At 39.0% G+C, this 14,330-nt stretch overlaps 1 protein-coding gene across 1 annotated transcript in view; it reads left to right on the top strand.

The window, feature by feature from the left end:
• The first annotated feature begins 3,618 nt into the window (after positions 1-3,618).
• The window catches only part of TSG101 (tumor susceptibility 101), a 35,797-nt gene continuing 25,085 nt past the window's right edge, over positions 3,619-14,330 (top strand). The window contains exons 1-3 of the mRNA XM_069469677.1: positions 3,619-3,801; positions 10,739-10,823; positions 13,958-14,023. Of these exons, the coding sequence (XP_069325778.1) occupies positions 3,760-3,801; positions 10,739-10,823; positions 13,958-14,023 (193 nt within the window). The 5' untranslated portion in view covers positions 3,619-3,759. The remainder of the gene's footprint in view (positions 3,802-10,738; positions 10,824-13,957; positions 14,024-14,330) is intronic.

Raw genomic sequence — 14,330 nt, 5'->3', positions numbered from 1 at the left:
GAAAAAGTATACTTTAATTTCCAGTGGGACTTCCTTTCTGAAATTTTCTGTAACCTTTTCTTGGACTATATAAGAATCTCCAACATCTCATGAACTTAGTGTGATATTAGTAGAACCACAGAGAAATGTGTATTTTTAGTGGAAATAGATTATGAATGAAAGCCAAGCAGTTTACTTTAAAGCCAAAATATGAGACTGATGAAAACTACTGGTCTTAAGGGGGAGAGGCTGGATGAACTGATGGTTCTGAGCAAATCCTTTAACCTCTCCTAAAGAAATGATTGAGTACATACACTTTGGTGATGGTTCAAGAGCAATATTTTCGTATGTGAAAGAGAGTTGTGTGTCACAATAGTAATAATATGGTAATAGTAACAGCTAACATCAACACTTCCTATATACCAGGCAGTGTGATGAGCACTTTATTATTTTACTGAATCCTCACAACAACCCATAGAGGTAGGGAGTATTATCATTATTTTATAAAAGGAAATTGAGGTTTAGTGCCCAAGAACTCATGGCTATGAAGGGGCACTTATCCATACAATTTCTACTTTTTCTAGGCATTAAAAGGGGGAAGAGGCCTAACAACCAAAATAGTTATCACAAAACCCTAAAGTTGGGGTCCTGTACACTACGAAAGGATTACTTCCATTCTCCTGTAGGGGCTTCCTTTTTTTTTTTTTAACATAGTTTTTAGAAAGATTGATTCTCTGCATTCCAAGACTTGCCCTCAGCAAGTTGTAGAGGGGATACGCACTGAGTTAGGGATCTATTTAACCATTCAGCTATTAGTTGTTAGGAGCCTATTATATACCAGGCATTAATGGTAAACAAGTCTGTACTACATACAAGCCCTCGTGGTCCTTACAATCTACTGTGGGAGATACAGTAATCAAATCTCACAAATAAATGTACAATTCCAAGTGTAATAAGTACTGTGAAGAAGTCCAAGGTGCTTTGAAAGCATATAACAGGTGAATCCAAACTTGGTCAGGGAGATAGGAAGCAGATGGTTTATAAGGGCAGATATGTCCTACGTAGAGAGGAAATAGTCAAATTAATGCTGATTTAGTATAATAACGGATGCTTATAATGAGGAACTTTAGTCATAAAGGTCAAATTATACTCAGTATCCCATGTTGAAGAAAGTAGAAAAGTTTTTATAAAAAAGCAACTCAAAGTACTGTAAAAAAAAATAATAAACAGTTTTTAATATGCTTGGAAAGATTCCCACCAGAATTAACTGGATAAAAACTTTGGACATTTGAAGAGTTAGCATTAGTTCTATGTAATTTCAGTACATAGGTAGATTATTGTGGTGTTACTCTAACATTGTATCCTTACTGTCCTTTTGTATGAAATAAGAAAGCAAAACTGAAAGAACAGGATGGGTGTGATGGTTTACACCTGTAATCCTAGCACTCTGGGAGGACTGCTTGAGCCCAGGAGTTTGAGGTTGCAGTGAGCTATGATGACGCCACTGCACTCTAGCCAGGGCAACAGAGTGAGATTCCATCTCAAAAAAAAAAAAAAAAACCAAAAAACTGAAAGAACAATTTATTGTGTTTTTTAAACTAGCTTTTTCTTATGTCTGATAATGAATTAGAAATTAGATAATACCTAATACCTCATTTTTAATATACTCTTCAACAATAACCAGAAAATATTGTGTACTAGAACTACCAAGAATTCACTACATTAATTACAAAAGGAACGTGTCAATATAATAAATACTTATTGAGCACCTACTGTTATTCCACATATTGTGTTAGAATCTGAGTATTCAAAGATCATCCTTGGCCTCTGGAAGGCCACATATAGAAGTAATTCCCTATATCCGATATTTCCTTGGGTGTTAAGTATTAGCAATCATGTTGTAAGTCCTATGTATAAGTTAAGCACACCACAACCACCACATTATGATTTGGTGACAATTTGACATTCACAATGCTTCTATTAACTTTCACATTTTCATTTTTCCAAAATCATGTAGTGCCTGTTCTTGTTACGGTTTTTAGTGGGGCTTGGATTAAAATGCTTTCTTGATGTTATAGCAGAAGATAAATTTTTATTTTCCAATTTACATTGTTTTCCTTAAATATCAAGAATAATGAATAAAATAAGCTTTGATTTTAAAATCACCAGGCGATGCTTGATTTATTAAGTGGAAGGAAATTTATTCTGATGAAGGAGGAAAATTTTTTCATATAATTCATACAGCACCCAGGATATTTAGATACTTTGTTTTTAAGTGGCTCAAGTGCAAAGATATTTTATCAATTGTTCTCAAAACTTTTAAAATTTATTTTTAGCAAGAAAATTTTTTAAATAATATGTTACCTGGCACTCCTCCAATTCATGAAAGCAGAGTTGCTCTAAAGGTACTCTTGATTAAGCTGTGGCTTTAACAACAGTTTGAAAGCCACGTTGTTTTTAAGTGACATAAAACAGCAGGTGCAGTGGAAGGATTAGACTGACCTCTAGTTTGGTTTCACTGGAGCTGTATGCTTAACGAATGTAAGGTTATCCAAAAATAACGGTACCTATTGGGATAGCCTTTATTTGTGTGTGTATTGGCAACAATTTATAATGATGCTTCCACATACTCTTAATTAGGCCCTCTGTGTATGTGACCTTCACTTAGATGCCAACTTAGAAGGGAATCAATACACAGCCTTGTTCTGATTAGCACTATACTAAAACCATCCAAACTATCATACTTTACATCATCAAACCCAAGCTTTACGATACCCTGAATGATAGTGTGCCTATATAAAGCTGGCAATGATATAGAATAAAGATGACTAACACAAGTCACCATGAAAAACTTTTTTGGGAAGTAGAAATTCGATTAAGATCGAGTACCTATTCTTGCATTGTACAAGGCCATGAAGATGTGAAGATAAGCCTGCCCCGAAGGACTTGGGACTTTGTCAGTGGACAGGCTAGTATACAAACAGCGCAAAGTAGTATGCAGCTTGCATTGTCATTTATGTGTGGCCACAGAGAAGAAATTCTGACTTAGGGAAAGATATCCTAGAGAAGAAATTACTGTCTGGCTTCCTGAGGAATAAGGGCTCTACACTTTGCCCTTGCGAACAAAGTACGAAGGACTTTTAAACTTTACCACCACCAACAACAACCCAAAACAAACACACCTGATAATCAGAGAAACCCTGGGCATTATCCAATGCAAGCCTCCCATCTTAGGGTTGGAAAGAACTTAAGCCCGAGTTAGAAGTGCACGTGCCTACTATTATCACAAGGGCAAGTCAGCTGCAGAACAGTTCTCAGCCAGTTCGGTGCCCTCCCACTTGATGAATCAGTGATTAGGACGAACCCTTCGTGCTTCCTTCCTCCCCTCCCTCGGCTGCTTCCTTAAGACTAAAGGCGACTGGAGCTGTGAAATACCTGCCAATCTTATCCCGGCCCAGAGTTTCGACCCTCGGAACAGGCTTGCCCTCATCTTTGAGACCCTCCTCGTCCTGCCGAGTCCGGCACATTAGGGACGGGTCGTTCGGAACCCACCCCACGCAGGGCCTCAGCCCCACACGGTTTCCACCCTTCTCGGCAGGATGGCGGCCTCGGAAGTGACGTAAGGGAAGCGGAAGTGCTGTCGTGGTGCAGATTTCCTGTTGTTTGAGGCGGGGGGGTGGGGGGCTGGCCACTTGGTGTGCGATTGTGTGGGGCGGCCTAGGGCAGCCCTGGAGTGGCTGACCCTCTGCCTGCAGGGACGAGAGTCTCGAGGCGGCCGTCATGGCGGTGTCGGAGAGCCAGCTCAAGAAAATGGTGTCCAAGGTAAGGCTGTCCCCGAGCGCGCCCACTGCGCCCTTCCGCGCCCGGCCCGGCCCAGCCCAGCTGTCCTCCTGGGCAAGCGGAAAGCCCCCGTGCGGTCTTCAGCCGCCCGCGCGGCCCTTCTCCCCGAGGCTCCCGTTGCCCTGTGCTGGAATCCCTTATACCGGGACAGGGAAGGTGCGGGCGGCTACAGTCAACAAAGGCGCGGAGCGGAGGCCGCCTGCCACCTGCAGCCGCCCGCCCTTCTCTCTTCTGCAGAGTTTGGATCTGTGTGCGGGGCAGTATAGTTCTCTCTTAGTTTTTATAAACACAAAGAGGGGGTTGGACTTAGTTCTTAATCTGAGGCAATCCTCCACTCTGTTCTAACCTAGGGATCCTCTTCGCCCTTCCCTTGCCGGCTCCCGGAAATTGTGGCCTTTTCAGTTTTGTATTCCCCACGCAGCGCAATACCGGACCCTTGGGAAGTCAGTAACTATTGGTTGAATTGGCTCAATTATAAGTAAAAACGTCTAGAGAAGCTGAAGCTAAAATGTCAGTCCCTCCCTACCCCAGTTGGATTAAACAGAATTCCATTACTGTTTGAGGATTTGCTAAGAGTAACTACTATTAAGTGTATGCTTCTCATAACGCGCATTTATTTGCTTTGAGTTTAATTTACTATCTTCACAGCTCAGGACCGGTGTATTTTTTCATTAAAGCAGGCATTTTGTATTTTAAAGCCGAGATTTATTTTGTAATTACTTAAAACGTGGCACCTGACACCAGAGTGGCATGGCTTTTGTTATGTTTTGTAATTAACTAAACCTAATTAGAATAAAATACATGTAACGTGATTTGAGAGTTGAGACTTCTCCAGTTCAGGTTGATAGCTTTGGATACTGCTGGCAATGGTATCAATCCACAGTTTAAGCGGTTTTTAACTTCTGACAAAACACACCGTTATGTATAAAACTTTTTTTATATGCACTTTTTAAAGTAAAATCGTCCCTATAGTCCTTGACTGAAGAGCGAATAACCTCTAAAGAGAAAGTGACATTTTTCCAAAGAAAGCCCCTCTGGGTTGTCTAACCATATCTTCTCGGCGTCTTGATCTTTTGATAAAGTAGTTATCCTTAATTATAGAGGAGGTTTTTGGGGAGCTGTAGAAAATTATGACCCAGGTAAAGGCCTACGCTTGTAACATTTTTATATCGATTTTTGAAAAAAACAGCATCTTGTTTTACATACTACGTAATTGAAGAGTATCTGTTCCATGACATCTTTGATTTTTAAATTGATACCATAATCATTAAGATTTATTACTCAATGTATACGTATTTATATAAAGGGCAGGAATATCCAAATATTGATTTATTTTTCAAATCCTTATTAAGTTTGCTAAGCATCCTCTAGAGCAGTGGTCCCCAACCTTTTTGGCACCAGGGACCGGTTTTGTGGAAGACAGTGGCGGGGAGGGGGAGCTCAGGCAGTGATACCAGCAATGGGGAGCGGTTGTAAATACAGATGAAGCTCCGCTCGCCCGCTGGCACACCGGGTTCCTAAGTTTCCTGGTAGACAGGTTTTCCACGGGTTGGGGGAAGAGGGCGGGGCAGGGTAGGCGGAGCTCAGGCGGTGATGAGCGCAGGTTCCTAATAGGCCATGGACTGGTAGGGACCGCGACTCTAGAGGAACCTGCCATCAAAGACTAAGGCATCTTTGGAAGGTATTTTATTCCTTCACCTTCCTTCCCCACCACCCCACCTCTTTTTACCCTAAAAACAAAAAAGGAGATAGTGAAGAGGTGGGAGAGGGCTTCCTACCATCTTTTGGTTTTTGTCCCAATATCTGGAAAACTAAGAATCTTTTATGTGATTATGACAGTTCTGAGCATCAGAATCTCTTCTCTGCAGCCTATGAATAGACAGGATAGGAATAGTAAGTAGGATAATAGGAGCAGTTTGTGGTGTTCCTTCCTCCTAAGGAAGGGCTAGCTGGGAGTGTTATCCTTTCTTTTGGGTGTGGTCTGATGTAGAAATTGTTAGCCAGGACCTTGGACGCATGGTGGGGGTGAAGGTCATTGTCCTTTACTCTTAATATGATTGTGGGATCTCCACACCCATCGTGGTACCCTGGGCCACCTGCCTTATGTTTTTTTTAATATATTATTACTGATGATTTTTTTCCTTTGAGCGTTATCTTAGCTTCCAACTTAAACGTTTTAGTTTAACACTCTTCTCTGTCATTTTAACAAATAACAGAGGTATATTAATACTATGTTAGTCGATCTTTCTTTACACAAATAACTTTCCACTTCAGATTTTTTATATAGATTACCACTTGTATTCTTACATAATATATCTGCAGCTTTTCTATAGGTGGATTCACTGCTAAATGGGTAGAAGAGAGCTACCCATTAAAGATTGCTGTACACCTCACACTGTTTTAGGTTCTAGAGATACAACAGTGAACAATCAGACAAAAAACTCTATGCTTCTGGAATTTAAAATCTCATAGAAGGCAGTCAACAATTAAGTACATTAAGTAGTATGTTAGAAAGAGATAAGTGCTTTAGAGAAAAGTAAAGCAGGAAAGAGAATTAGAGAGCACTGGGGTGGGGGGTAAAATAGGATGGGTCCTAATTTTACATCAGATAGTAAAGGAACGTCTTTCTAAAAAGAGCTATTTGAGCTCATCTGAAAGAGGTGAAGAAACAACCTGTGGAACAATCTGGGTTAAGAATATTCCAGGAAGAAGGAAAAAAAATGGAAAGGCTGTGAAGACAAGTTTGTTGTGCATGATAGTGGAACAACAAAGGGGTAGGGTGACTAGACTGGAGTGAGCAAGGGGGAGGTGGTGGTGTGGGCCTAGACATTGAGCATCAGTGGTGTGGGAGATTCTGGAGGGCCTTACAGGCCATTGTAAAGACCTTGGCATTTACTTGGGGTAACACGGGAAGCCATTGCTCTGTTTTAACTGTTTACAGTATTACTGTAGCTGCTGTGTTGAGACTAGACTGTAGAGGGTTAACAATGGAGGCAGAGACAGCATAAGAAGGCTCTTGCAGTAATCTAGATGTGAGGTGCTGGTGGCTTAGACCAGGATTGTAGCTCTGGAGATAGTGAGAAGTGATCAGAATCTGGATATAATTTGAAGGTAAAGCTAACAGGATTTTCTGACATATTTGCTGTGGATGTGAAGAAAAGTGGCATCAGGATAACTTTAAGGCTTTTGGCCTGGGCAGCTGGAAGGATGTGTGTGTGTGTGTGTGTGTGTATAAGACATTAGGAGTAGTAAATTTAGGGGGAAGTTAAGGAGTTCAGTTTTGGTCATGTTCAATTTGACATTCATTAGAAATCCAAGTGGAAATGTCAAATTGGCAATTGGATATACATTTTCTGGAATTCAGAGAAGAGATTCAAACTGGAAAATTTTAATTGGGAGTTGTCAACGTATAAATGGTATTTAAAACCATGAGAGATCATCAAAGGGGTAAGTTTAGATAGAGAAGAGGACCCAGGACTGAGCCCTAGGGCTCAATAATAATTGGTTAGAAGAAGAGAAAAACCCAGCAAAGAGACTGAGAAGGCATAGCCACAGACCGGAGGAATACAAGTGTTGATGTCCTAGAAATCAAGTGAGGAACTTTTTTGAGGTTGTTTTTTGTCTAGCCTCTGTCTGTTGCCGCAGTGCAGTGGCTTAATCGTAGCTCACTGTAATGTAACCTCACATTCCCGGGTTCAAGCAATCCTCCTGATTCAGCCTTCCAAATAGCCAGGACTACAGGCACGTGCCAGCACACCTGGCTGATTTTTACACTTTTTTGTAGAGATAGGATCTCGCTTGTTGCTCAGGCTGGTCTTGAACTCCTGGGCTCAAGCGATCCTCCTGCCTCAGCCTCCCCCCCAAGTGCTGGGATTATAGGTTTGAGCCACTGTGCCTAGCCAAGAATGCGTTCTAAGAGGAAAGAATCAATTTGGTCAAATACTGCTGATAGGTTAAGTAAGATGAAGACTGGCCATTGCATACTATGTGGCAGTTATTGGTGCCTTTGATGAGCAATTTCAGTGAAGCGGTGGGTACAAAAGCCTATTTGGAGTGGGTTTGAAGAGAATGGGTCTAAACATTGAGCCTCAGTGGTTGCTAACATCACCCAGATATTTTGTGCTTTCTGATGGAAAAATATCATATGTGAGATGATCTTGCCAAAGAGAAAGAGAGGAAGAAAAAATATTAAAATGTTTTTTAAAATCATGAAGAAGGTCATAACTTCTAGATCCAACTACTAATTCACAGGAACATATATATTAAACCATGCCAAGGGCATACAATTACCAAATTCCAAGCCATGGGAGCCTCTTTAGGACAAATGAACAGATTTCTTCAAAAAAATAAATTCCAAGGGGTAAAAATAAAGATGAGCCCATCAGTTGAGTGTCAACTTAAACTAGATGATTAAAATGTGGCATATCCAAATAATGCATATTATTCAGCAGCAAAAAGATGTGAAATCCTGGTACACACTACAACACAGATGAACCTTGAAAACATGCTAAGTGAAAGAAGTTAGTCATAAAGGACCACATTTTGTATGAATAGGCAAATCTATAGAGACAGTAGATTAGTGGTAGGGTGAAGGCAGGGGTGGTTGGAATGGGGGTGATTGCTACAGGGTATGTGTTTCTTTTTGGGATAATGAAAACATTCTAAAATTGATTGTGGTAGTTGCACAGCTATGAATGTACTAAAAACCATTGAACCGTACCTTTTAAATGTATGAGTTATATGGTATGTAAATTATATCTCAATAAAACTATTAAAAATGAGAAAATTTATAAAAGAAAGACATTTTAACAAATTGTAATGTATGAACTTTCCTTGGATCCTGATTCAAACTAAAAAAAAAATGTGGCCGGGCGCGGTGGCTCACGCCTGTAATCCTAGCACTCTGGGAGGCCGAGGTGGGTGGATCGCTCAAGGTCAGGAGTTCGAGACCAGCCTGAGCGAGACCCCGTCTCTACTAAAAATAGAAAGACATTATATGGACAACTAAAAAATCTATATAGAAAAAATTAGCCGGGCATGGTGGCGCATGCCTGTAGTCCCAGCTACTCGGGAGGCTGAGGCAGTAGGATCGCTTAAGCCGAGGAGTCTGAGGTTGCTGTGAGCTAGGCTGACGCCACAGCACTCACTCTAGCCTGGGCAACAAAGTGAGACTCTGTCTCAACCAAAAAAAAAAAAATGTATGACAGACTGGAAATTTAATGATATTAAGGAAGGTGATTATTTTAGTGTGGTAGTATTGTGAGTTTTTAAAGTTCTTTTAATGATGGATACTGAGATGTTTATGTGATAGAATGTAATGATTTGTTTCAGAATAATACAAGAGGAGGGAAAAGTGAGTGAAGTTATAGAATAAATAAAATTGGCTGTAAGTTGATTATTGTTCAAGTTGCATATAGGGTGTTCATTATACCATTCTGTCTACTTTTAGATGAAATTTTCCATAATAGACAGTTTTAAAAAGAGCATAGGAAGAGAGCAATTAAAGGCAACCAATGTGGGCAGCCTTGTGGTGGTAGCTAGAGGGGCAGGGGAGTTCAGGAACAGGTTCGTTTGTGTAAATAAGATGGGGAAAAATAAGAATATGTTTGTATGCTAATAGGACTAATCCTGTAGTATGGAAAAATCGGTGCTGCAGGACAAAAGAGGACAAGAAATTCTGAAGAGATACCTTTGAGTAGATTGGGATTTATTCCCTAATTTTTCTTGTATTTTCTTCCTTATCGTCTATCACTGTCTCTTTATGTTGGTTTCTTTGGCTTTATATTCTGCTTCTTCTATTGAATGTTTTGTTTTTGCCTTCACATTTTTTATATTCAAGAGTTCCTTCTTCTTTGAATGTTCTTGTTTTATGGGTACAGTATCATTTTTTTTCTTTGAAGTTATGAATGCCAATTCTTTTAGAAATTTTCTTCTGTTCCTTACATAACCCCTCTGTTACTTGTTAGTTCTTTCTTTTCTGTTTATTTTGGCCTCTGGCTTGTGTATTGGAGTCTTTCTTATTGGAATAGCTGACTGCTCCTTTTTAAGAGAGAAGCACTAACAGCTGATTGAAAGGTTTGTGCCTGGATGGAGCTTGTCAACTAGTGAACTTCAGTGTATTGTGATCAGGTGAGGGTCCCTGATTTCCTTATCACCTGCCAAGAGTGTGTAAGCCACGTTGCTAGTTCTCCTGGCCTGGAGTAGTACAAGGTGGGGTGAAAAATACAATACAGCAAATGATACGTAACAAAACAGTTGATACTGACAGTGAATGCGGCAGTTTGATGGAACAGGAGAGAGAATTATAGGCTAACAGGAAGTTCGGAGAAGGATTCATTAACAAGAGGGAGAGAGTTGTAGACTAGGTCTTCAAGAATGATTGTGATTTGAGGCTGGGAACTGTGGCTTACACCGGTCATACCAGTGCTTTGGGAAGCTGAGGCAAGAGGATTGCTGGAGGCCACGTGTTCAAAACCAGCCTGGGCAACATAGCAAGACCCAGTCTCTACAAAAAATTTTTTAAATTAGCTGAACATGGTGGTGCATGTCTGTAGTTTTAGCTATTCATTTAGCTAGGATCGTACTACTGCACTTCATCCTGGGTGACAGAGCAAGACGCTGTCTCTAAAAAAATAAAACATACAATGAAACTTTTTTAAAAAAAGATTTGATTTGGTGGTGGGCCTTGTAAGTTGGACAGAAGAGCTAAAATGGAGGTGAGTAGCTTAAGTAAAGGGTTCGAATAGGTGGCAGGAGAGAAAGTTATTGAAGTTCTTTCCAGCTTTTATTAATGGTAAGGATTAGTGAACCACTATATTTTTAAGAAGAGTGCTATAAAGAAAATAAGATTTTAGGAAAATTAGCAGTAAAATGTGTGTGTTCGTTTTAAACTAAATTCTCATGTGATTTTGCTTTTCAGTACAAATACAGAGACCTAACTGTACGTGAAACTGTCAATGTTATTACTCTATACAAAGATCTCAAACCTGTATTGGATTTATATGGTGAGTTTATGCAATAAAAATACTAATTACTGTACTTTGAGTTTACTCTTTTTGTTAATGATTGTAGGTTTTCCATTTTCCTTTTAAGTTTATTGGTTTTTCAATTGTAGGACTGAACCTCCACCTAGTAAAAGTGTTGGGGGCTAGGAAATTGTAAGCTCTCGTAGTAACATCCTGTATTTCTTTAGTTCTTTCAAGTTCTTTTTAAAAAATTCTAATATAGAACTATGCACATTTAAACCTAGGAGGAGATGTTAAAGATAATTTAGTCCATTTCCCAAAGTGCTATCTCTAGACCCCTGTTGTGAAGAATGTTGTTGGGAGTGGAGAGTGGAGACAGAATTCTGTGGTTAAGTTTGAACAGTTATGAATTAAAATTAAATGGGATTCATTGCACCAAGATTTCTCAGAGCCTTTAATATGCTAATGTGTTATATATCATCAAGAGGAGACAATATATTGTACAGTATATTCTAAGGTTATTTAAATACTGAATCTCCCCCCCCCCCCCATAGCATCTATTTATATTCTCAGAAGCATATTTGGAAAACTATACTGTGGACTGTCCCTTTCGTTTTGTAACTGAGGAAAATATTTTTTAATGTGGTCTTTAATTCTGTAGGGTAGGCAGGTGGCAGTTTGTCTCTACTTTTTACTGAGACAAAATAAAGCTGGGATTTATATATGAAATGACAACACCTGGACTTTTCCTTTTTTAAAAATAATCTTTTTTGTCCTCACCTAATCCTAATATAATTTCTTCAACCCTGTCTCCTTGAAAACACCTAATGTGCCAGGGCAAGGGAAAACCCATGCTGCTTCCTATCCATTATGAGACCCTTGGCTCTGAAGGCAAGGAAATGAATTTTGTAGCTGAGACTTTGTAAATTTCACTCACTCCTATGGCTTTGAAAACATTAGGAACCTGGTGAAGAGAGGTGGGAGGCAACAGAGGGGCAATCAGTTCTGTATTTCCTGGACAATAAAGACATGAACCCAAAGTCCTCTTCAAAACCTAGGGCACAATTCCCCCTCATTTTGACCCACCTTATTTCTGTCCACATACTATACTATGGTATTTTGAACTACAAAAAACTTCATATTACCAAAATTAAAGTTTGTTTTAAAATGGCTTCTATGGAGAGAAAAATGACTGGGGCTAGAACTTTAAGTGTCTAGGTTTTATTGCATGTAAAAGAATAAATATATTGATCAAAACTGATAAGGACTCCAACATCATCAACCATAATTTGTATAGCTACATAATAGCTTTATATGGCAGGACCAAGTGTAAACCATTGTTATCAACATGCTTTTAGATGGCCAGGCGTGGTGGTTCATGCCTGTACTCCTAGCACTTTGAGAGGCCAAGGTGGGAGGATTGCTTGAGGCCAGGAGTTTGAGACCAGCCTGAGCAAGAGCAAGACCCCATCTCTACAAAAAATAAAAATTTAGCCAGACGTGGTGGCATGCACCTGTAGTCTCAAGCTACTCAGGATGCTGAGGCAGGAGGATTGCTTCAACCCAGGAATTTGAGGTTACAGTGAGCTCTAATGATGCCAGTACACGTTAGCCTGGGCAATACAGTGAGACCTTGTCTCAACAACAACAAAAATACTTTTAGAGTAAACAAAGTCCCAAATTTATATAAGGCGTTTTAAAAAAAAAATGCACAAAATCAGAATAATTTGTAGTACAGTTTACAATTGTTAATGTTAGTAAAAGAACCCAGGTCAACAATTATACTCATGTGTCACTTAACAACAGGGATATGGTCTGAAAAGTGCATCTTAGGTGATTTCATCATTGTGAGGACATCATACATAGAGTGTATAACACTTACATAAACCTAGGTGGTATAGCCTACGATACACCTAGGATGTACAGCATGTTACTTTACTGAGCACTGCAGGCAGTTGTAACACAATGGTGTTTGCATATCTAAACACAGAAAAGATACAGTAAAAATGGCATTATAATCTTACGGGACTGCTGTCATGTTTGCAATCTGTAATTGACCAAAACATCATTATACTGTGCATGACTGTAGTTCTATGTTCTCATACTACGCATTACAGCCTTTTCCCTATGTGATACAGTGTTAATTCCAAATCATTCTTACAAATAATAGCAGTCCAGGTAATACAAAATATGTCCCTTAATTAAATTGATTGCCCAATTAGGGCACATTTTAAAATGATAGAATTAAGTAGGCAATTATTTTAATTGTGTATTAGGGCACATACACAATTATAGATCAATTATAGATAGAAAAAGTGTGTGGCATGAGCAATTGATATTAAAAGAAAACATCTATCTTTACGAAAAGATTTCTTTTTTTATTTTTAATACTGACTACTCAGGATACTGAGGTGAGAGGATCACTTGAGCCCAGGAGTTGAAGTCCAGACTGGGCAATGTAACAAGACCCCCATCTCTAAAAAATAAAAATAAAAATAATTGTGCATTAATACTGCATTGGGATTGAGAATGACAGTGAGGATAAACATCTGGGGATTTCTAAAATATAATGATACTCAGTTAACATTTAGTATGGTCTCATTTGATAGTGATTTTTAAACAGTTTTATAATCATGTTAGTTGAGGACCAGGAGCTCATATATACTGGGATCCTAGCACTCACATTCATTTTTCCGAGTACTCCAGTCACGTTCCATATAATATTTTGGTCAGTGACAGCATATATGATGGTGGTCCCATAAGATTATAATAGAGCTGAAAAATCTATCACCTAGTGACATATGTAGCTGTCATAACATTGTATGTCAACACATTACCTTTTCTATGTTTGTATATACAAATACTTATCATTGTATTATAACAGCCTCCAGTATTCACTATGGTAACATATAGAACAGGTTTGTAGCCTAGGAGCAACAGGCTAAAAACCATATAGCTTCAGTGTGACTGTAATTAAAGCATCTTTTCTTTACTCATTCAAAAGCTGATCCTATTGAGTGAATCAACAAAGTATTCTTTGTTATTGGGCAGAATGGATGATACATTAACAAGTTGGCCCTTTCAAGGATAATAATGACTTTTAACCAATATTTCTGAAAGAATAACTTACATGGGAGCCTCTCTAAAAATGCTTATGATTGTTTTCCTTTCAGTTTTTAATGATGGCAGTTCCAGGGAATTAATGAACCTCACTGGAACAATTCCTGTGCCTTATAGAGGTAAATGTCTTATGTTATTTATGTTTCCAGTATAGATGCATTTTGATTATGTGATAAATAAGTTGGCAAAGAGTTACAAGAAAATTAAACCTACTCTCTCATGGCTTTTTCATGATAATACAGAGATTTTTACTTCTAATTGAACTTTGTTTGGCAGCAGCACCTACCATTTTCAGCTTTTTAAAACTTCCTTACCAAGATGTATCAACAAATAAGTGCCTAAGTACACTGGGGGAATTTAATGTTTCATAAAATCATAAAATCTTAGAACTAGAAAGGGATCTTAGCTGCCTCCTAGTTCAGCCTA

This window comes from Eulemur rufifrons, chromosome 6 (assembly GCF_041146395.1).
Source record: "Eulemur rufifrons isolate Redbay chromosome 6, OSU_ERuf_1, whole genome shotgun sequence".
Lineage (NCBI taxonomy): Eukaryota > Metazoa > Chordata > Mammalia > Primates > Lemuridae > Eulemur > Eulemur rufifrons.
The sequence above is the reverse complement of the archived record's forward strand: the minus strand, read 5'-3'. Positions and strand labels throughout refer to the sequence as shown.